Source organism: Candoia aspera, chromosome 10 (assembly GCF_035149785.1).
Source record: "Candoia aspera isolate rCanAsp1 chromosome 10, rCanAsp1.hap2, whole genome shotgun sequence".
Taxonomy (NCBI): Eukaryota; Metazoa; Chordata; class Lepidosauria; order Squamata; family Boidae; genus Candoia; species Candoia aspera.
In genome coordinates, this window is record NC_086162.1 from 16,996,100 (window position 1) to 17,021,129 (window position 25,030).

General features: G+C 39.7%; 2 protein-coding genes across 2 annotated transcripts in view; both read right to left on the reverse strand.

Annotated features, from left to right (window-relative positions):
* Positions 1–25,030, reverse strand: part of LOC134503551 (synaptophysin-like protein 1) — a 258,926-nt gene that overhangs the window by 182,166 nt on the left and 51,730 nt on the right. The gene's annotated exons all lie outside the window — the stretch shown is intronic.
* Positions 3,658–9,456, reverse strand: LOC134503450 (trypsin-3-like). The gene is made up of 5 exons (XM_063312248.1): positions 9,414–9,456; positions 8,235–8,415; positions 5,370–5,624; positions 4,165–4,297; positions 3,658–3,876 (listed from the first exon to the last, which is right to left on the reverse strand). Exons 1-5 carry the CDS (start codon positions 9,454–9,456, stop codon positions 3,658–3,660), a joined length of 831 nt encoding a protein of 276 aa, XP_063168318.1.

A 25,030-nucleotide genomic window follows, 5' to 3' on the forward strand; every position in this document is an offset into this window, starting at 1 on the left:
ATTGTTATCCTTCCTATACAGGTCTTCTGTATATTCTTGCCACCTTTTCTTGATCTCTTCTTCTTCTGTTAGGTCCTTGCCATCTTTGTTTTTGATCATACCCATTTTTGCCTGGAATTTACCTCCAATGTTTCTAATTTTCTGGAAGAGGTCTCTTGTCCTTCCTATTCTATTGTCTTCTTCCACTTCCGCGCATTGCTTGTTTAAAAATAATTCCTTATCTCTTCTGACTAACCTCTGGAATTTTGCATTTAATTGGGCATATCTCCCCCTATCACTGTTGCCTTTTGCTTTCCTTCTTTCTTGGGCTACTTCTAGTGTCTCAGCAGACAGCCATTTTGCCTTCTTGGTTTTCTCTTTCTTTGGGATGTATTTTGTTGCCGCCTCCTGAACAATGCTGCCAACTTCTGTCCATAGTTCTTCCGGGACCCTATCTACTAAGTCCAGTCCCTTAAATCTATTCTTCACCTCCGCTGCATATTCCTTAGGAATATTAGTGAGCTCATATCTAGCTGATCTGTGGGTCTTCCCTAATCTCTTTAGTCTGATCCTAAATTGTGCAAGAAGAAGTTCGTGATCTGAACTACAGTCAGCTCCAGGCCTTGTTTTTACCGACTCTACAGATGTCCGCCACCTTTGGCTGCAAAGGATGTAATCAATCTGATTTCGGTGTTGTCCATCTGGTGAAGTCCATGTATAAAGCCGTCTCTGAGGTTGTTGGAAGAGAGTGTTTGTTATGCAGAGTGAATTGTCTTGGCAAAATTCTATCAGCCTATGTCCTGCTTCGTTTTGTTCTCCCAGGCCATACTTACCTGTAATTCGAGGTGTCATTTGACTGCCCACCTTAGCATTCCAGTCTCCTGTGATGAAAATAACATCTCTTTTAGGCATGTTGTCCAGTAGGTGCTGCAGATCCTCATAGAACTGCTCTACTTCAGCTTCTTCAGCATTTGTGGTTGGGGCGTATATTTGGATCACTGTGATGTTAGAGGGCTTGCCCTGAATTCAAATTGAGATCATTCTGTCGTTTTTTGGGTTGTATCCAAGCACTGCTTTAGCCACTTGACTATTAATTATGAAGGCTACTCCATTTCTTCTGTGGTCCTCTTGTCCACAGTAGTAGATCTGGTGGTCATTTGATGTGAAGTGGCCCATTCCAGTCCATTTCAGTTCACTGACGCCCAGAATGTCTATCTTTAATCTTGACATCTCACCAATAACCACATCCAATTTGCCCTGGCTCATAGATCTTACATTCCAGGTTCCAATGGTGTGTTGATCCTTAGAACATCGGATTCGCCGTTCATCACCAGCACCATCGGCCACTAGCCGTCCTTTCGGCTTTGAGCTAGCTGCGTCATCACGTCTGGGGCTAGTTGAGCTCATCCTCTGTTCCTCCCCAGTAGCATTTTGACCATCTTCCGACCTGGGGGTCTCATCTTCCGATGGTATACCGACATATCTCTGGTTGTACTGATCCATTTAGTTTTCACGGCAAGAATACTGGGGTGGGTTGCCATTACCTTCCCCAGGGATCGCATTTAGTCTGACCTCTCTGTCATGACCTTCCCGTCTTGGGTGGCCCTTCACGGTTTAGCTCATGGCATCATTGAGGTGCTCAAGCTCCAGCACCACGACAAGGTAACGATCCTTTGCTGAAGCATGCTCATAGGTAACAAAATTAATTGGAAGCTCCAATTAATTAATCCAATTTTCTGAATGCGTGCAGTCATTGCATTATAAACTATCTACTATAATTTAACATGTGGATAACTAGTTTGTGCTTCTGCATATCATGCAAACCCAGCCAGTATGATTTATGGAGGAGATCAGAGGATGCCCCCTATATCATTACCCATGAGCATTTATAACATAACTACCTGAGCTCTTTGTACAACAGATGCAGTATGGAAGCTATCAAAGTATGAAGGATTGTCAGCATATCCCCTGGCTCTGTGCCCACCTTCCACAATGGTAGTTAGTTGTTCTGCATGCCCAGATGCTCTAAAATTGCCTCTGCATGATAGAGTCCAAATGACTTTTTCAGTGTATGGATTCCACATATGGAATGTGTACATATACAGTACAAATTCTTTGCAGAAGAGCCAATCAGGATTTAAGTTCACACATCACACTAAGCCATAATGTGATTAGTTTGGTTTTGGTTTAATAATGTGGAGTATGAACGCAACTACACAACTATGATGATTTGTAAATCATGGTTTATAGCTTACTCTACTGTGCAAACCCAGATAATTTTGAATTCTTCAATAAACCATGGCTGAAGTACTGGCCAGGTTCAATTTCATCCTCAGTCATGGCAACTCACTGGGTGATTTGAGTAAAGGTAAAGGTAAAGGTTTCCCTTGACGTAAAGTCCAGTCATGTCCGACTCTAGGGGGCGGTGCTCATCTCCGTTTCTAAGCCTTAGAGCCGGCGTTGTCATAGACACTTCCTGGTCATGTTGCCAGCATGACGACTTGGAACGCCGTTACCTTCCCGCGATGTGCAAACAGGCATTGGGGAACAAGATAATTCTGGGGACAGCTCCACAGACTACTTAGTCTCTTATATTGCCATGTGCTGGATTATCCAGAGTGTATGGGTGGACAAATAAGCTAAATCATGTCTCTCCAAGCTTGATCTATTAAAAAGATACAGAACCTGATTTGTGTTGATGTTGTAGAATTTTATGGATACCACATGTATGAAGGGCATAGTCAAAGCAGAAACAAGGTGTGTGTAGATAAAAAAGTAAATATATTCAGATCTTCTCCAACTTCCTTTTTTAGTCCCCTCCATCTTTTTCAAAAGTTCATATTCCCCTTGCATGTTACCCACTCTCATTTTATTTTGTCTAACAACCATTCTGCTTAGCTTTTACTTCCTTGGAAATCAGCTCTTTGTAGATGAATTCATTACTGAAATCTAGCTAACCTCACAGTGCTCCGAGTATAGAAGGTGAGGCCATTTGGAGCAGGCACCATACAGCCCCATGTGTTTCTTCTGGGCAACAGTTATAATAGACCCTTCTGGATCGATGCCTACCACTGCCCAAACAGAGAGCAAGTGGAAGGTGAGATGTGGCCATTGGTCTTACCAAGTGGGAATGGGGTAAGAAAATGGGGAGAACAAGAAATAGGAAAAATAGGAAAAAAGATACACCTGAGTTGAGTTGTTGAGGAGCCTTCAAAACTTGGCTTTGATCATGAGTGGAAGAGCAATGGGTCTTCTTCACTCTCTCTGAGTTCATTGGGAAGGCAAGATGTTGGACAGCAGGGCAGTCATTTTTTCCCTTGCTACCCACTTTCCCCCAGCCCTCTACTCTTCCAGCCCCTCAGAACAATACAGTCAAGAATGAGGATGGCTGTAGCCCTAATCACCTACCCCCTCCAGTTTCCCATACTACAGTTCAGGGCTCCCCCTCCATTTGTTCATAAGGGACAAAATTGTTCTCATCTCTTTTCACAATACAGAATGAGGGGGTTGGGGCCAGGAAAGAGATGGATAGCAAAAAGAATTTTCATTAGGCCAACCAAATAACTTGACTCAGCTACAGGGAGCACTTGGCCAGATATCATACTATGTGAAATGTCCCTCATAGTTGCAGATTATCCAGGAGATATGGGGAGGAAAAGCGATATGCCAGGGAGCCAATTAATTCCCAGGACCTTCTCTGAGCTGCTTTTTTCCCTTCTGCTGAGGTCCATCACAAGTACGGGGTGACCAGTTCCTAATTGTGTTCTGAATCCATGGCACGACACAGCAGACTTTGGCGTACACTCCTGGATTCCCTCTTTGAGCACACACGTATGTCCCCCAAGAAACCACACCTTCAAGTAAGCCATCACAGGTGAGTGGGCCCCCAGAATCACCCTACAAGAAGAAATGGCAGAAGTGGTCAGTTAATGCTCCCCTGTTGAACTTATCCCATTTTAAGCTCGAGAAAATGACCTAATTCATTTTTAATGTTTTTGTTGCATTTATCAGGGCCAGATATTCGGTAAGCCCAACCACTAACTGCAGTCCCCAGCATCAGAGCATTTGCCCACCCCTGGCTGAGTGCAATACATGCATCCAGCCCTTATGTAACCCCTATAACTCTCACATGCTCTTAGAAGTCTGTAGGCATAGGGCTGAAACTGCCATCAGCTCTCATCTTACCCTGCAAGAGTCAATGCCTCCTTGTGGTACTCCAGCACAGATCATGTGTGGAGTGATCGCACCACGATATGCTTTATTGCATTGATTATGTGGAACAATGCTGACATTTGCACATTGCATCTTTGCTGGAAGTCTGTCTGAAAGACATACTGATTGGTCAATATTAACAAAAACCAAAAACAAGTTAGTGATGCATGAACATCAGGCAAATCTGTGGACTTCTAGATACTACTGGGTGACAAGTCCCTTCAAAGTTGATCTTTGGTCCTGCTAATTGGGACTGATTGTCAGATTTCACCCAACAAGCAGAACTAGAGCCAGTTATGCAATCTTATAAAAAGCCAGGAATGTCTGATCAGACATCCCAAATCCGTGTTGGGATCCCTTTGGTCACATTGACTGGGAATTATGGGCGTCAGAAGCCTAACAGTTCTGGAAGGCCTGAAGTTGGGGAATGCTGACTGAACTGTCTAATGCAGCCAATCTTTTGACCCTGGAGGAACCCTTGAAATATTTTTCAGGCCTCGGGGAACCCCTGCACATTCAGGCTCAAATATAGGCCCAAAGTTAAAAAGTTATTATATTCGTTTCATGTGTAGGCCAGTATAAACGCCTTAACAGTGTTCTTAAACTAAAAATAAAGAATGAAACTTACCTCTTGAATGTGAAGTTGCCCAAATCTGAAATAATTTTTAAAAATAAATCATGATCCCCCAGGGAACCCTTAGTGATCTCTCACAGAACACGAGGGTTCCACGGATCCCTGGCTGAGAAACCCTGGTCTAATGGTTTAAGTTTGGTCAAGCCAGTTCAGAGGTTCCCATTCATATAAAAGTTGGAAACTAAAAGTTGAGCCTACAAAGCTTAATTTATACTTTGTCTTCTCACACGTGGCTCCGGTGTTGCACTTCTGCTTCACCAGACACTTGATCATTTCTAGATTGTATGGCTTATCATTCAAATGCCTTCTGAGACCAACCCACTAACAATATTCCAGACAGAATTCCCATCTCTTTTAAGCTCATCCCATTTTAGAAGTACACAGGCAATTTCACAAATGTCTGTCTCGGCACTTGTAGTGCAATATGACGAACTGAATTTATGAACGGAAGATTAAGAAGCAGTAAGAAATTGCAATGGCCACATTTGCGTAAATGAGGAAGAGAGAAAAACAAAACAGAGATTTGCCCACCCCTCTTCGTCACCTACTTTGAGGTGATTGGATCGTGCCCCAGCCTGAAACAGTACATGGTGTCCCATCACTTGGGCAACTGGTGGGTAGTCGTGTGACATTAACTGCTTCAGATAATTTGGCACAGGTTTTAAGTCGAAGAAGCATGTAATCCTTGTCAATGTTCTTTCTGTTATATTCTGGGTGTGGCACAGCATCTGCAATATCCACGCACTGCTCTGCTGATTCAACCATCTTCAGGTTATGCTTTCCTAAGCACACCTTCACTCTGTGCAACAGAAAACAGAATAAAATCAGCAGCAGGAAAAACATTCATGCTGGAAAATTCTTAATTTCCCCAATTCCAGTACAGATTGATTTGGTCTACACACGTGAATCAGATCTTAGCTGCCCATCGCACTTCCAACTTTTCTGAATGTTTAGAACCCTTCTAGAAAAAAGAGACTTAGCCCTTCCATACTTAGAAATGTGTGTTATAAGAGAGCATTCTTTTAAAAGTGCATCTTTTGAGAGTGATGGTTCACCAGGTGCAGCATGAGAAATAGATTGCAAACAGATTGGAGAAAGGAGTTTCAAGATTTAAACCTTTGAGCACACATATAGTATACCAGCCTTTCTCAGCCTTTTGACCCTGGAGGAACCCTTGACATATTTTTCAGGCCTTGGGGAACCCCTGCACATTCAGGCTCAAATGTAAGCCAAAAGTTACAAAATTATTTTATTCGTCTCATGGGTAGGCCTGCGTTAACAGTGTTCTTAAAATGAAGAATGAAACGTAACTCTTTAATGTGCAGTTGACTGAATCTGATATAATTTTTTAAATAAATTGTGATCTCCCAGGGGACCCCTAGTGACCTCTCGTAGAACCCAAGGGTGCCACGGAACCCTGGTGGAGAAACCCTGAAGTATAGCATAGAACCCAATTCTTAAACTATTATGATTAAAACATTGTACTGTATTTATCCTAGTTACAGCTAACTCATTCTAACCAGATTCTTAATTAAGTAGCACATGGCCCAGGGTTTTACTTTCACAAACTTTCTTCTATTTGTAAAATACCTTATCTACTCCAGTTTGGTCCTTGAATTCCCACTGACTTTCAGAGAAAGCATTATTGAAGGGCTAGGGACCAACTTTCCAAAACAGGTGTGCTGTCTTAAAATAAACACTGGTCTGTGTCTATGCTTGTTTGATGATTAGAGTGACTGAAGAATTCTGGATCAAAATTTGTGATACCATTAAACATGAAGCAATTACAAATATTCCACATTGTACACAACAAAGAAAGCCGAATCAACATCTACTGTTCAGGAAAAGAGAAAAGCAAAAGGAGAGGGTGATAGAGAAAAAGTGACCCAACTAAATGCTGAATTCCAGAGAAAAGCAAGAAGAATCAAAGAGATAATATGTGCTTCTCATTGGAAATTATGTATAGTCCCTTCCATGAAGAAGGACAAATGTAATTGTGGGAATATGCTTTGAGGACAAAATTAACTTCTTACTTGGAAAACAAATCTTGTATAGAATTTAACTTAACATGGAAAGCATTCCTTGATTATAATTCCACAAATGGAAAGTTTGGATTTCTCCCAACATTAGGTTTTAATGTTTCAGTCTCTTTATGATTTGTTAAATAAGGACAGAATTCTCAGAAAATATGGTAATCTTTTATCTTGGTTTAAAACCCATAATTCTTATTATACTGAGTACTGTCATTAATTATTCCCTGTTAACTCAATTCTAACACCACTTTGAATAAACTGAATTAAGTTATTTTAACATACACATTTAAATTAATGCTATTTTGAAATTTCTTACTCAGTTTCATAATGCTTATAAAACCTCTTTTCTATTTACTTGCTTTTTCCTTTTTTTAACTTGCTTTTTCCTTGATTGCATTTGTAAATCTATTTTTTTTAAAAAAAGAAAGGAGATATATCTAAATAAGCACTGCAGAAGGAATTGAGGTGAATAATTGAATGGGAAGGACAAGAGACTTAAGAAAATTAGAGAAAGTAGGGGAACTTTTTATGCAAAAATGGGTATGATGAAAGACAAAGAACTAATAGAGAAAGAAGATATAAAGAGGATATGCTCCAATGCATAGAATAACTATATGAAAGAGACCCCGAAATCACTGATATGCCTAAAGAGAAGACATATGGGAAAGTTGAGTTAAAAGTGTCTTAGAAAATACTGCTAACAACAAAGCTGGAAGAGTTAATGACATGCTGGCAGAACTGTTTAAGAATCTAATAAGTTTGTAGTTTTATTTATTTATTCATTTGTCAAATTTGTATCACCACCTATCTCCCCCCTAGTTAGTTGTTAGAGGATTGGAAAATACTAACCTATATTTCAATACCCTCCAAAGGAGAAAAAAAAAAGCAGTATCAAAGGAAGTTCAAACTATTGAATAATTGCATTTATTTCAAAAGTTTGCAGTCCGGAGTTCAACAACACATGGGCTGAAAACTCCCTGAGGTATAATCTGGATTCACCACAGGCACACAGGATCACATTGCAAGAGAGTTTCAAAGAGATATATGTATATTTTTGCGTTATTGATTATACTAGTGTTTCTCAACCTTGGGAACTTTAAGATGTGTGGACTTCAACTCCCAGAATTCTCCAGCCAGAAAAATTAAAAAATATACAACACAAAAATAAAATCAGTGAGATAAAATAAAATTAATGAATGGCTGTCCCAAGTTCCCCATCTGGCTTCCATGCCTAAGGGAGAACTAGACACTGGGTCTCCCCACTCTTAGCACCTTACCAGTATGTCACAGTGGCTCTCAAGGCAAGGCTCTTATCCTATAATAAATATCCTTGTAATCCTCCCTGCTGCTTCATGCTAATGCCTTCTCTGACGTACCTTTGATTGGATTTACAGTGGGCTGCTGAGAGCACCCAGCACGGGTCCACCAAGCTTCCTCCACAATAAATCCTCCAGTTGCCTTTAGATCCAGTTACAACGGCTGCCTGGAAGGGACGGGAATGTGGTAGGCAGTCATACCCGCCTATGATTCGGCCACCAGTACCTTCCTGTGCAAAGACTTGAGATAAAAACACACCAAAGAAAAATGTCATGGCAGCATCATTTGCTAGAACTTAGCCCACTGCTTTGGACATCTCCCCTTGATATTTTCTAAAGCCAGCCTGGGCATGAAGTCCATCTACATTCCACTGCATTGCTTGCTCTTATTCTTCAAAGAGGCCTTAGAAGGACATCCTCCAGGAAAGCTTTTCTTGTGCTCCAAAATGAGACAGGATAATTCCACATAAGGCAGAAAAGGAATGTAAACCTAGGCATTGGGCAATTTTTATGTCATAGACACCAAAACATCAACTATGCACTGAATTATGCTTCGAGGACTACCTCTTCTCTGGAGATCTACCAGAGCTGGACTCTTGTCATTGGAAGGGCAAGGCCAGTTTAGAAAGAGCAAACTGTAAAAAGGAGAACAGGAGAAACTTCAAGCTTACCTGTTTTCAGTTAGCATCTGGAGAGCAGAGCAGGCTGAGAATGTAAACAGGTCTTCCATATTGTGATGACTAGTGAATAGCATATCTATTGACATTATAATGGCCATTTCTAAATTTGTATATCTCTACATAAATCAGAACCTACACATTTGATGGAAATGTGTGCCCTCTTTTGTCCTCTTTCTTGGGAATATTTGTCATGTCTTCCTCATCGTGAATGCTCCCCAGATAGCCAGGTTTTGAACCTCAGAATTCCCCAGCAGGCATGACCATTGCAGATAATTCCTATAATTACTATAGTTGACATCCAAATAACTTAAACGTGCAGCATTTAAGTTATTCAATACACACTCGTTGCATTAAAAGGGTTGTATGGTTAGTTAGGGAGCAAAAACTCATCCAAGAATGAAAAAGCGGGGAAAAAAACCATTGATGAGTTTGCACATCTGAATGGATCATTGCCATCTGTCTCCACTTCTTCTTACCTCCTGGTATTGATAGGAAAGATCTGAATAAAGGGTATAAATAAGAAAAGCTTGGTTTGGTTGCCCAGAGTTAATTTCCTTACCTGCTGAGCTCACCAGAAGTAACCCCAAGAATAATTGTTTCATCATTGGTTTGTGGGGTCAACTAGAGCCCAATTTTTTTGTGAAAATTTGCTGCAGGGCAAAAGATCTGCAAAGAATAAATGCATGGATATTTGTAAGATTAAATCACTGTTACTAGCCTCCTCTGTCGCAGTAATGAGGCCAAGCAGCATTAACACTGGTAACTGTTTATATAAACAGTTCTCTCATAATTATTATTCATAATGCATTATCATTAATTTTGTCCTGCTGTGAAACATGAGGCATTATTATCACACTGGTAAACATTTCCTGTGGGTGAGGCATAGATGAGTTTCATGGGGCAGGGGAGGCTGAATGCTTTGCTCAGATTATTTATTTATTTAAATTATTTATATGGCCATCCCTCTCACAACAGTGACAGTGGCTTTTCATTGTCCATGGTCATAATGACAAAATAATAGAAATGAGGAGAAAATCAATGAAGAAGGAGAAGGAGAAGGAGAAGGAGAAGGAGAAGGAGAAGGAGAAGGAGAATGTCCTAACAGCCAGGAAACACGCTGAGACAAGGAACTGGTCTCTAATATTTATTGCTAGTACTTAACAGGAATCCTAACAAACTGAAGAAGCGTGGGAAAACCCAGACATATAAACCCCAAAGGTTAAGGCGGTCCCAATCTGTGTCTCTTTGAATGGCTGACCAATTCCTCAGTGCTACGCATGTGCTTGACAGTCTGGATGGGAGCCCCCTGCTCGCCATCCTTACTCATGACAGAGAAGGAGAAGGAGAAGGAGAAGAAGAAAGGAACTGATTTATATTTTGATTCTTAGCCACTTTTGAACACGAAGGAGTATTTAACATTTAAAGTGTTGAATCACATCATCTCACAGGATTGGTGCAAGAACAATGTTCCATAATTCAGAATGAGAACACATAAAGCACTGTGGTAGGCTGGTTACAAGGCACTTTTCCTTTGAGAGACATTATTATTGGAACCAAACAATGTGAGATGGGCAGTTATATAAACTGATTAAATAAATAAATAAATAAATAAATAAATAGGTATGTGAAAATCAGAATACAAACTAAAGCCTATTGAACAAATGTAAATTATTTTTCTGTTGGAAGAGAAAATTCTACTGAAATATTCATAGTTAAAATTCTTTAATGTTTCAGCATTTGGCATGTTGAATTTTGCATTCTTGCACAGCGCAGTCCATCTCTGATATAAGGAAATCTGACATAGCAAAATAGGACTTACTCTCAGAGGAATAAGTAAAGTTTGTAATATAATCAGGTTCTTACATATGAACTCTCTGTAACTCAAGCCTTGTCATAAACAAGGCCAATAAGAAATAAATCTTATGCTGGAATTCTTAAGTTATTAGGCATATTTTAAAATGTCAACATTTGATTTCAGATTTTAAAAATTCACATGCATTCAAATTCAGGGAAGAGTTTTCTTCTATTCACAAATTTCAATGTTCTAGTCTATGTATTTGTATATTGATATAAAATATTGCTATAAATTAGTGTTTATACTGGTATTTTTTTACATTGCCATAAAGAAGAAACAATAGAATACACAAAGCATGAAAATATTATTTCTAAAGAGCATTGATCACACATGCACACAACTTTTCCAAAACAATAGTTGAGGCGATGGAAGAACCCCAATGGTGATGTAAAGACCAAATATCCATGAAAGTATCCCTAAGCTCATTCTTAGTTTATTTATTAATATTTGAAGCCAATGTCTCTTCCAGGACCAAATTCCTTACCCTACATAACCATTTCTGCCAATTGACATATCTGAATCTACTCATCAATGGGCGGTTGTTTCCTTCCATCAAGAAAGAAATAAAGGATTATGCAGAACCTAATATTTTAACTAATATAAGGAAAAGGAAAAAGAAGACCCCACAGACTGAATTTTTGGCCTATCTATCAATCTCAAGACTTCTTCCCTACCTTTTTCAACTCTGGACAAATTATCCACATAAGTATATTTGCGTCCAGTTCCTCACCTCTACCTCCAGCCTTCAGGTGCAATCTGATAGGGGGTAAAATACCACCTGTATTCTTGAAGCAAAGCAGGAAAAGTCCTTAAACATTCAAGGAATTGTTGATAACAAAGCCTGTCCCACTAAGGATTAGAGATTTGTAGAGAGAGGCAGGTTATAGAGATGAGTTATTATACATGAAGAATTCAACAACCAGCCGTAAACAAGCCAAATAAAAATTCTGGGAAATCCCTTTATTCCTGCTCTGAGCAAAGGATTGGACTCAATTGCTTTAATAACTCTTTCCAATAATATGATTCTACACAACACTCTTCCAGTTTAGTCAATGGATTTATAGCTTCTTTTTTAGCCCCTTAAGTAAGACATACATTTCAACTGGTGTTTGTAGAGCCAGTTAAAAGACACCTATTGTAATATCATTTGTATGTCGCCCAGAGCCAGAGGTATATTATTTTGGATGATGCCCAAATCTCAAAGAGCCCTTTTTCTTTTTCTGTTCCATAGAATTTATGTTTCATGACATGATTAAAATCTGGCATGACGTAAAAGAGGAGAAAAGGGGAAAGGAGGTGGTTCTAACACGTTTATCCAAGAGCATCAGGTTTTTAAGATCATGTTATAACCTCTCCCAGTCTTTCTTCTGCATGTTTCTGATCCATGATCCAGCCATAGATCCCAGAAATGTAAAAAAAAAAAAAACTTCTACAAAAAGAATTTAAATCTCTTGCACTGTAAACAAATTTCTTTAGCAACTTTTCTTCCCTCCTATGAAGCCAAGTTGTTAGGGAATGAAGTTGCAAATCTTACGCAATTTTTTTCACTTGATAACTTTCTACAAAAGGTCAGAATATTTATAAATGTAATGCCATCAAAGCTAGCCCATTCCAAAAGATTAAATAGCATAGCCTCTTGTCCAAATTTCAGATGCTAGTCAAATATCCAGAGTGAAATTGTGAATTGAATCTCACTCACCTGCAATTCTTCTTAAAGCATCAGATGGAAGACAACCTGGACAGTGTTGTCAAGAAGAGAACAGGTGAGTAACTAGTGAAGAAGTTAACATTTAAATGCTGGGGAAGACGGATGTCCTGAACCTGAGTCCTTGCATGATGCATTACAAGTTTGGAGTCTCCACTGTGACTCAAAGTAGTGGTTATACAGTATATCTTCTAATCACTGCTCCAACAAGAAACCCACATTAAAATCTGAATAGGCCTACCTTCCTGCCCATGGGTCCACCCTCCACCTCTGCATGACATTTCTCTTGAAGCTTTGCCAACACACCAGGATCATCCTAGAGTGTAAGGGAGAAAATACAATAAGTTTTTTCCCTACCACAGAGTGAACTTTCTCTGTTTTTATTTTGGGTTTTGATGATGAAATTATTTTTGATAGAAATAATGTTTATTAAGGTTTAGTTAAGAGTAAGAGATCTAAGTATTAATATTTGTATTCATATCTGTGTTGGAGAAGGTCAGAAGTCACTTTCTTTGTATTTCTTTCTAGTTATTTCTGCATTCTTTTAGTATTTTTTCTTTTAGCGCTTTCTTCAAGCTTTTCTATACTTTGTATTTTATCTGTATTTCAAAACTCTAATAAAATCATTATAAAAAAAAATCTGGTATCTGTGAGACCAAAATGCTAGAACACATGGACCTTTGGGCCTGATTCAACTTGTCTATCACATTCTTTCTTTTGAGCAGTGCAGCACCCTCCTTTAAGCATCCCATCAGGGCTGATGATCTCCAGATTTGTTAGAGCAACTCCCATGATTTTAAACTAGCTTTAAAAATGATCATCATATAAATCAGACCACCAGATGCTGGTCAGATCCAGATTCCAGAATCCCTCACTATTGATCAGGGTAGCTGGAACTTCTGGGAACTTCTTCAAAACATCTGGAGACCATGGGTTTCCCATTCTTAATTGACTCTCATTTGAAAGAGTCTTCTAACATCTACTATATAGAATCGATGTAACATACCCAAACCATAAAATCAGCAACAACATTCCAGGTTTTGACAAGTCATTAACAAACCCAACTGACAGGTATCATGGTCTTTTCAATGATGGCGTCATTTTGAAGGGTTTCTCTCTCTGTTCACCAACCTCCTCTCCTCCATCTCAATTTATAGAGTCTGAATTGAATTTTAGATAGATAGAAAGATGATAGATAGGTTATGATTGATTCCTAATTTATTCTACAATGCTGGTTTGATGTAAAATTCATAAGACTGATGAGTTTCAACTGTTGGAAATATTGATCCATCTCAGTTAGAGCTTTATATCTGGGATAATAATAGACAACACTCATCTCTGAGCATTTGCACTTTGGCAGGGAAAATTATATTCCTGTGCACAAAAGGAAATGCTAAAACCAAGGCTCAGGGTAACCCCAACATTTGCAGAAAGATGCCCAAAATATATTTTAGAAAAAAAATATTCGAAGAAAATATAAGCCATCTCTCAAAATAGGTAACTGTGTATTTGCAAAGAGAGGGAAATTTCCTTCCTTCCTTCCCTCCCTCCCTCCCTCCCTCCCTCCTCCATCATCACAGTCTCAAAGGACTCTAGATGGTGTACAAATACAAATGATTGCAAATGAAGCTTAAGGAATGAACTACAGCTGCCAAAATCCTGAACCAGGACAACTCAACACTGCCTCACTGATGTTTTATTTCCCATTTAGGAATTACTAAGGGCAGTAAAAGAAGCAAATACTTTGGAAACCAATTGTGCACAAGTAATGCAAAATAGGGAATTATTCCCTGCCTTACAAACACTACAGTGACTCATTATCTGTTATCATGACAGAAGATAGTTTCATAGGAAAATCATTAGGAGTATCCCTTAACGTATCTGTCCATACATTTGGGTCCATATGCTAAATATATATAAATATATGCTACAGACACACACATTCCAATTTACATATTTACATGAGATTTATGCAAATGCAAACTAGCTCTACTTTATAAGTGTGCTCCTTTGCCATTCATCAGTATGGTATGTGCTGTACAATTGAATACAACATGTGATAATGTTTTGCCAATCATTTCCAAGACTATTGCCAAAAAAGAGAAGCACTACAGTGGAGAACATAACAGTATGGTCCCAATCTGTGTTAGGTGTTGGGTTACACATTCTAGGAGGCAGAGCTATATTTTGAAATCCTCCCTGTGTGATGATGCAAGGGATCTCTCTCAATGGAAAAACCCTTGGCTGGGCCTCTTTTCTAGGCTAATCCTCCACGGAAATGAAGGTACATTCATAAACTTAGAGAAGCATGCAAGCTTTAGCTTGCTAATAAGGTCAACAGTCTGGAAGTAGAAAACATATGAGAACATTCATTCTCAAACTATACTCAGGATTCTTCCAAAGCCTTTTAGAGGATCCTCAATGAATCGGTTTCCTGACCTTGAAAGTTAAGCAGGGTCAGACTTGCTTAGGAAATGGATGGGAGGAAACCCCAGGCTTTATGTAGATTAGGAAACTGGAAAAAAAAACATTTTGGAAGATGGCAATGGCAAAGCACTTCTCTACTGTTTTTCCTCAAACTACATGAACGTGTCCATGAAGTCACCAGGGATCAGTCTTCATTCAGAGACTTTACGAAGAATCCTCTTCTTCTTCCAAACAAAATTATAGGGTATCCTCCCTTTAACCGCTCTTAGTCCATGATGGGAGTAAATTAAACCATCCTATTCAGCAGGTGAGAGAGCACATCTTCAAATGAGCAGATGAGAGGGAAAAGCTGTTTTTCTCTTATCTGGCTTCTGGGTTTTCTAAGACGCAGCTGCATGGCTGCAATGGGAATCAGGATGCTGAATTAGACAGACTTTTGATTTTATCCAGGAGATTCTTCTTACGCTCTTAAAAACCTGTCAGACAAGCTTTGCATGCTGCTTGGCTCAAAAGGCCCCAACTTTCTCAAATCTAGAGTTTTGGAGGGGTGGTGTTAAATGGTTGGGGAAAAAACCCTCCCCAATTTTGATTCTCCATGGGTGCATATTTATACTTGCACTTCATCTTTGCATTTGTTTTTTTCCCTCAAACCCATGTGTCTTGATTTCCAAACACTGTTGTACCCACCGCCAGCCACACCCAGAAATTATGTACTTTTACTCACACCCTCTCAATCAAGTCCCTGCATATTTATCACTTTGCTCCCTGCTCGGCTCATGTGACAAGAGGTCTGGAAGATGACAATGTTACAGCTGCGTTTTTCCTATATCATCTGAGTTTTCAGATTAGTATAAAGCAGTTGCATCTCTCTTGTCTATTCCTTAATTATCCTTGTTCATCACTCTGGTTCCCCCTCTGCTCGCCACCTTCTGAGTATTTGCCACATAATACCTTGAGAGGGCAACATCAAGTAGCAGCACATAGGCCAATTTTGCTGATCTTGAACAAAAACTAAGCAGGGTTGGTCCTGGTTATATTTGGATGGAACATCATCAGGAATTCTTCTGGCCCTAGGCTAGACCGAGAAGTTGAAAAAAAGTAATCCCAGAAGAAAGTCACAAACTACCTCCTTATTCTTGCAAAGAAAACTAGGTGCACATATCCGTAAAGTAACGAACAGCTGAGCTTGACTCAAGGGAATCTGTTCTTTCCCTCTATTGATAAGGACCAAAGAGATGTTGGTTTACTGTATATAAGAAGAGATTGTGGTAGTCAACTTCCTGTTACTTCCTGAATGTTTATTTTTGTGGTCTCCTTATCTATCCAGAGATGTTGGAATGTTGAAACCCAAGTTAAGAAGAAACAAGCAAACAAATTCATACTTGGAATTAGTTATAAATTACAAAGCAGTTTCACCAGAAATGCCTACACTGAAAAGGCACTGATTTTTTTAAATTGTTGCTTTATTTATTTATTTATTTATTTATTTATTTTATTACTCAAATTTAGCCACCGCCCATCTCCCCCAGAAGAGGGGAGGTTTACAATAAAATCCCACATAAAACATAAACATTAAAATCACCTAAAACAATTATGGTAAAACACGATAAATAAATAAAATCCCAGAGAAATGTAAAATCCAGGCTGGTGGGAGGGACTCTAGGGTGCGAGCCATTCCCAAGAATGGTTATTCATTGTTGTTGTTAGTTGCCGTCAAGTCATTTACGACTCATGGTGACCCTATGTATAACAGAATGAAATGCTGTTCGGTCTTGCGCCATATGCCTGACTGTTCCAATGTTTGCATCCGTTGTTGTTGTGACTGTATCAATCCATCACATTGAAGGTCTTCCTCTTTTCCGCTGGCCCTCAACTTTACCAAACACGATGTCCTTTTCAAGCGATCGGTCTTTTCTGACGATGTGTCCAAAGTATGAGAGTCTAAGCCTAGTTATCTTCGCCCCTAGGGAACATTCTGGCTGTATTTCTTCTAAAACTGATTTGTTTGTTCTTCTGGCAGTCCATGGTATTTTCAATAATCTTCACCAACACCTGAGTAGCCAGCTTTTATTCATAGACTTCATTTGTATATTTTATTCATTTATTTGTTAGATTTGCAGTCTTAGTTCAGCACATTTCATTGGCTTGGGGAGGAATTGATAAAGGCAGGTTGGCAAGCCAGCGTTGTGCCTAAAGGTCACCATCCAAGATCAGACTTAGGCATGGTAGAAGGATCACTTATTTCTTTCCAAGAGAATAGGAAACACAACATCCCAAGAAGAGGATACAGAGAAGCATAACATGTGTAAATGCTGATTTATACAATGTTATGCAAGTCCGGAAATAATTACTGTTATTTAAATAGAAATCAAATAGGAATGATTGCAACCAGGTGACCCCTGTGCTTGCTAGGATCTCCATCCAGTTGGTAATTGTGGATGAGCAACATCAGGGCTTGTAATGCTCAGTATTTTTATCATTTTACCACTTCTTTAAAAAAATTAAAAACCATGAGAGAGAGCACCAAGGAAACCTTGCATTTTTAAAAGAGAATTTCTTTATTTATCCGTTAAATTTATTTTAAGAATTGGCTGTAATATAAACTGAGCGTTTTTACTCAAGAAAACAACTTTTTAAAAAATCTATTCATTTATTTAACTGATCGCTGATACTTTACAACCCTGGTGGTGCTTTTCATTTCAGTGCTGCTTGATAGAAGGTTGAACTTAAAGCAAACAATCTTTCTGCATAGTTCTGCAGGAGCTAAGCATGGCTCCCAGTTACATCAAAAGTTACGTGTGTGCCCAAAGTGGCATTTAGGATTGCAAGCTTGGGCACTGTTGACATGACACCAGAGATCAGCAATGTGTAGATGTGTAACATTGCCCTGTTACTAGTATTTCTGTGGTTCCACTTCCTTCCTCCAGCAAGTAACATTGAATAAATCAGGAGGTAGAAAAAGGCAAAATGAAATGGCAGCAGAAGACCCTGGAGGAATCCTTGAAATATTTTTCAGGCCTCAGAGAACCCCTGCACATTCAGGCTCAAATATAGGCCAGAAGTTACAAAATTATTATATTTGTTTCATGTGTAGGCCTGTATATATGCATGAACAGTGTTCTCAAACTAAAAATGAAGAATGAAACTTACTTCTTTAATGTGAAGTTGCCCAAATTTGAAATAATTTTTAAAATAAATTGTGATCTCCCAGGGAACCCCTAGTGACCTCTTGTGGAACCTGAGGGTGCCATGGAACTCTTGTTGAGAAACTCTGATTTAGAGTGAGTAGGAGAAAGAGGAACAAGATATTTGAATACTGTTCTTTATATATAGAGCTCACATCTGATCCACAGCATTACTAGAATTCTTTCATAATGGCTTCATAGTTCTGCTCCAATTAATCTACTTAATTGGAGCCTTTGTGCCCTCGGAAATATATTTAACAGTATGTTGCCTTGTTAGCCAAGAAAGGCCAGACAGTTTCATTGAGGGGTTGTGGAAGTAATCCATGATTGATTTGCTACATTTATACACAGGAAAAACAAGGATACTATATTAAATAGGCAAATTCTAACCTATTTGCAAGGATGCCAATTCAGAAATAACGACTGCTAACTGCAGTTGGCCTCTGCTGTTCTCTCTCCTTAGACTAGACTTTGGTTGAAAACACCTTCAAACAGGGGATATTGCCCCTCAAAACCTTGAAATAGAGGGTTCCCCTCTGAAAAGTAGGACTTATGGCAACAATACCTGCAACATTATTATTGGTACGGCTTTCCCTGTATTAAGACAAGACTCATTTTAATAAGTTGGGAACGTTTTGCACCAAATCCAAAGCATGGGACAGTGGATAAGGCCCTGCTTAGTATCTAGTAACTTCATCACTCCATGCAAGGGAACTGACACTATATATTATGGCCAAATATAGGAATAAAAGCATGTGCAGGCATATGTATGCATTGCAAAATAATGCATCCCAGTGTCTATTAAAATAATGCAAATGACTCTGTTCCTTTGCTGAGGCTGGCAGTCCAGGTGTTGTGTAGCAATCCATAGGTGTAGCATCCATTCGAATTCCCCCATGCCTTCACCTGAAATGGCTTTATCAATTTCGCATGCATGCCTACTCTTTATGGCTGAGAAGCATGTGCCAAGCTGGCTGAGGCTAATTCTGATGCCCCCTTGCCCAGGGATATGCTAAGTGCAGTCAATCTGTCCATCCACTGATGTTTTGAAGCGTTGAATTATACAAGTGCCCTCTGAGATTAATACAAAAGATTTCTCTTCATGCACAGGTCCCTGACATGATCATTTAAATACTAAGATGGATTCCTTTGTTCCTTAAACAATGCAAACATCTGGGGATACAGAAGTTGATGATGTAATCTTGGGGTGTGTGAATATGGGAGAAATAACTGAAATTATTTGACTGGGTATTCCAGAAGACACACATACACATCTAAGATAAAAGTTTCAGGCTGAGTTTGTAGTTGTGATCCTACTTATGTAGATTTATATTACAATAGTGTCTTCTTATAATAGGCTTGTGTATCATGAACACACACACATACACACACCCCGAGCAAATGTGAGGAGACTCCATCAAACACCACCACTCTCTATGTTAATGGACCCCAGTTGCAGAATTACCTGGTGGGAGTGGTGGGAACTTGAAGCCGCCATTTTAAATTTCCCACAGTGCCCTTCACTATATAAAGGGAATTGTGGGAAATTTAAAACAAGTGTTTTGGGAGTTTTTCACAAGGCTATAAAAGAAATCTACCCTGGGAATGGATCTGAGAGCAAAATGGGCTCCGCTATGGCCTGGACTGGAGGACTGAATAGAGCCCTTTAATTATCTATCTTCCTCCAGTTAAAATGTATACTCACACACACAAAAATTGTGAAAAATTTAAATGAAAAAAAAGTAAGAAGATATATAAACAAAAGAAGAGAAATGAAAAGCTCCCGGTAGAAAACCTGGCACCATCAGAAGTCAAACACCTATTTGGCTGATGTGGGCACAGATACCTAGTTGTCTTCCCCATAGTTTTTAAGCGATAGCCATTCTCTCCTGAAGCCACTTTATTTATTTATCTATTTATTAAACACATTTTTTCTGCCACAACCAAAAGACTCTTGGCAGCTTGCATACTATATATACAGTATGTATATGTATATGTACTGTATATGTACATATATATAAATCTGTTCAATAGTGTCTGATTCACGGAGACGGCCTGGAGCAATCCCTGCAGTTTTCTTGGCAAGATTTTGGAAGTGGTTTGCCATTGCCTCCTCCCTAGGGCTGAGTGGGAGTGATTGACCCAAGGTCACCCAACTGGATTTATGCCTAAGGCAGGACTAGAACTCACCGTCTCCTGGTTTCCAGCCAGGTACCTTCACCACTGCACCAGACTGGCTCTCACATACAATATGTTGAACTATTTAAAACAACCATGGTAGCATACAAAACTATGCAAGAACTTCACAAGTGATCACCATAAAAAAAGTACACAAGTGAATACAAAAATGAGAATTAAAGATGGCATCATAAAAACAGGGAATCTCTCTCCAAAATGACTCCTTCTTCATCAGTTTCCAGAATATCAAGAAAGAAGGGACTAGATCAGGAGGGTTCTTTCTTGATATTCTGGAAACTGGAGGCTGCTCCATAGGTCAGCACTGCCACAGAGCACCAGCACCTTCTTGCTTCAGCCCTCCAGACTCCCCCAAAATAAGGATTTGGGCAGCTTCTCCCTGGTGCTCCCAACTGATATCCAGTAGCTGCAGACCTGGACAAAATACTGGGCTTATCAACCTTGGAACATTTTTCAGAGCTCCAGGGATTAGATGTCAGCTGTGCTAGACAGACCAGACCAGGAAATCAACTCCACAGGACTGGCTCTAATAACAGAATCTTGCAAGTCTGATTGTGTTGTACCTCCTCCACCTTTTTATATTGCAGGGAATTAAGAAGGTGTCTGCCTGAGCCACTTCTGAATGTTATATCCTTTCTCTGGACTTAAACATTGTTTCAACCCCTTTTGCCTAAGTAACAGTCCTTGCATATCTCTTTCGAGGTCATCTTCCATATTTCTACAGCAATGCCTGGAAGTTGGTTGTCCCAGAGAAGTGGTGAGCCAACAACACCCTGCAAAGTTTGAAAAGAAAGCCTCTGCTCTTCTTCATTAGGATCTTAATATCTGCAAACTTTTTTTTTCCTGGCACAGGGGCATAAACTGTGTTTTACCTTGTTGCTGAATTGTCCAGTTTTCTGGGTTTGCACAATACACTAAATCATAAGTTAACCAAACTAGCTTAATTCAGAAAATACACTAAGTAGTCAATAATGCCCCCAATATTATTTTTATTTGAAAATTTCTTAAAAGATTTGGGCTTAATGATGAATGACAGAATTTTAACTGTGCATAGCATAGCCATGGTAAGTCACAGAAAATTATCATTATTCCCTTCCAAGTACTGTCCATGCTTGATCTTGCTTAATTTTTGAGACTAGGTGCTGCCACCCGCTGTGAGAAGTTTCCAGTTAGAATCATTGAAATTGATCTCATATTCCCTTCCCTACCTCACACAGATACCCACCAAAAGGATTATTTTGGAAAAAAAATGAGCTGCTTTCATTCAGTTTGTTTAGATCGGTTCTGAGGCCCTAGAATGTTGTCAGAGTGCTTTGATGTCAAGCAGTTTGACTTGAGCCAGTGTTTCTCAATCTTAGCAGCTTTAAAATCTGTGGACCTCATCTCCCAGGATTCCCCAGCCAGCATGCTGAAATCCACACATCATGGTTGAGAAACACTAACTCAAGCTAAGGCAGTTTCCTATGTCCCCATGCAAACAATGCAATGACAAATATTAATGTTCAGTTTTCCCCCAAGCGTTATGTACTGCTGAATGGAAAGGAAATACATAATATTGGAGGCAGCTCTGGCACAGAATGCGTTGCTTCACATGGTGACAATCCTGAGCAGAAGCAATCCTGAGGATCTACTGCAATATCCTTTCTCTATGAGCAGCTTTCAGCCCTGTGCACAGCGAGAGAATCTCCCTGGCAAAGCGCAGTTCTATCATAGTGCATGTGGCTGAAAGCAGGTAACTTTTTCCTTCTGGATTAGAGGGTGGGGTCCCAGTTTATCTGACAGGTAACAGAGCCCACTGTCTTCACAATGGCACATAACATGGAGCTCAGGACAATTGTGGGACAGACATCCAAGCGTCTCTATGAGTTGTGGTGGTATTTCCTCAGTGAAGGATATCAGGAAGTTTCTCTGGTGTAGTGAGGGAAGTGAGATAGGAATTAAGAATTTTTGCTCAAGCTTTTAAAATGCCATTAATTAATTAATTCAGTCTCTCTGTCTCTTTGTCTGCCTGTTTTTTTTTTAACCCATCAAGCTGTCTTCCTTCCCAGACTGATGTGGATAACATTGCCTCTAAATCTCAGGCAAGATACAGTCATTGAGGTCCCTCCTCTGAGCACCCACTTATTCTACTGTTATTGGTGCCATTTATTTACCTTCTCCTCTGGGCCCAGTTTGCACCACAGACCAGAAGAAAGAGCTTGTGGCTTCTTTTCCTCAACCTTGTTAGCATACTTGGAAATGGCAAGTGAGAAGGTATTCCCAGGAAAAGGACCAGGAGTTCTACAAATCAGTTATGCCCACATTGGTGGAAAATGGGCCTTCTAATAATACCAATCCAATAGCTATGCAAACCCCACAGCAGCTGTGAATTCACACGATACTTGGGGAAGAGGGCTCATTCCGCAAATGTTCTTTACACAATCAAAAAAGTGTACAGATTTTAGTGCACACTCAACTTTTAGGAGCCCAGGTTTCTACTGCTGAGCGTTTTGGGACTGGGACACATGCCTTGGGTTATCAATTTTCAGCTTGCCTGGAGAACATCTCCCAACTTCTTTTTAAAAAAATAGTGCCAATAGTATTTCAGGTGAAAAGCAACATGCCCAGACTGCCAGTAAGAGCTCAACTGTTTATTATAATACACTGGGGAAAACACCGGGTGGAAAAACTGAGGGCTGAAAAGTATATACAGATTCTCCTCCTCCTCGTTCCATTTGAAGATTGCCATCTGACCTTCCTAGCAGGAGCTCAAGGTGGCTTACAAAACACTCTCCTCCAGTTTTCCCCCTGAAGTAACCCTGGGAGGTAGGTGATAATGAGAGATTCTGACTGGCCTGAAGTCACCCAGTGAGCTTCCATAATTGAGGATGAACTTGAACCTGAGTCCCCCATCCACCCAATCTTCTCCATCATACAGTTTTAATTCCCTCCTTGATTTCCTTTTCTTCCCACCTTTCTGGTTAATGGTGGTGCCTCAGCCAGGGAGCACACAGTGGCTCCCCAGAACAATGCAATTCCTCAGAAAGGATTATAGCCCTGATATACTTACTAATATGCACTGGAGCCAAGAGTTTGACCAACATGATATCATTATCCTTGTTGATGGATTATCTTCGTTGCAATCCTCAACTGTTCAGTTCATTTGAAGTGTCTCAGGCTGTGTTCCCCAATATTTGCATAGAAGATGCTGAACACAAGCAGAAACAATAGACGGGTCAAATACAGGGCTATCTATCCTGGGCTGCTAATGTCTACTTAGCCACTAGATGGCAGCAAAGAGTCACAGGAAACTCTGCTGCCACTTGGTGGTCAGCCAGAGTTTAGCAGCCCATGTCTGGTAACTCTATTAAGCACACTCAGTGATGTAGTCATGAATCTTGGGCTACCCTTAGCTTCACAATCTCCTCCAAGTACCATAGCCATGACACCCAAGCCAAATTTACAGGTATGCTAAGAGGAATCCAAAGCCAAATCCCCACTACCACCACCAGAAAATCCCATTGCTTGTAATGGCATGTGGGAAACACCTTGGGAGACAGGGCAAAGAGATGCTGCAAAGGGACGGTCAGCTAAGAGACAGCATAGCCCGCAGCTGGATAGTGGTCAGGGCAAGAGGCTCAGAAGAGACCCTCTTTAGTTTCTTGGGCTATAAAGGAGGTGGGGGGAGAATTGTATTTTCAGACTTGCAAGATTCTGATAATATAGCTTTACAATAAAGTAGAACTAGCTCATCTGGTCATGTTTCCTATCTGGTTTGCCACACAAGGCTGACATTGCTAGTCCTCCTCAAAAAGTATCCTCAGACATACCCCTAAAGGAAACCACATAATCTGCCACAACATATTTTTACATTGCATCTGTCAGGTTCTGCTGACTTCAGCTGAAAGCAACATTCTCGGAAAGTTTTCTTTAACAAGATTTATTGAAGGGAATGGAACAAGTTACAGAAATCTCAGCAGCCAAATTACTTTCGTTTTGGAACTCAATTTTTTGGCTTGTTGAGGCAGATCTTTTTTTCAGTTTTTTACTAACTGCCACTCTGTGAACCAACTAATTATCTATTGGTTTTCCAGATAACCAAGGTATTACCAGCAGCCAGTGTTTTCCCAATCAGCTTCTAAATCTCTCTCAGGTTCTGAACATACCATTACTAAGTCTTCTTATTGTTGTTTATACACAGCAATGTTTACCTTTCAGTTAAGGGCTTTATTAAGAAACAGAAATACATATGCCACCCTCCCCTACAAAAAGTACTCATAAAAACTTCTAATTAAATGTATGGGGCATGATTGCCATCCCATAATTATTTCAGATACTTCCTTCTTACAGCAGAGGTTCAGCTTCAAAAAATGCATTGAGGTTCAACAAAAGATTTATAGCTGACACAACTTGTTGCTTTTAATTAGAAATGCCATTTATCTTGCCAGGAAATGTTATATGTAAATAGAGGTTGAAGGAGGGAACCCCATTAAAAAAAAGTAGAGACATATTCAAAGTTCTGCTTAATTATTTCTCACATGTTCTCACTTCCTCTAATCTGATCTGTTACAAAGAATAGTAAAACTTGAAACTTGTTCTTATCTCATTCGCCCGTCAGTGGTAGGCCAAGAAAGACATCCAGAGCGTCCCAGTTGGAGAAAGGTTGTTCTTTCAATATGCTAAATATGCTCATGGAATTCATGCAACTCTTCTTATGTAGCCTCCCCCTCTGAGTTCAGTGGTGATTGTTAATTTCAGGCAGATGACTTGGCTGAATCTCTCCGATTTCGCTTAATTCTCTTAATTGTTGTGATGGTTCCTTTGGAAGA

Excerpts from the sequence above, each read along its gene's own strand:
- LOC134503450 (XM_063312248.1), bottom strand. The coding sequence starts at position 9,456 with ATGAAACAATTATTCTTGGGGTTACTTCTGGTGAGCTCAGCAG. Across the intron at positions 4,298-5,369 it reads ATCCAATCACCTCAAAGTAG|ACTTCCAGCAAAGATGCAAT; the intron begins GTGACGAAGAGG and ends TCTTTCAGACAG. Across the intron at positions 3,877-4,164 it reads GAGGCATTGACTCTTGCAGG|GGTGATTCTGGGGGCCCACT; the intron begins GTAAGATGAGAG and ends TTCTTCTTGTAG.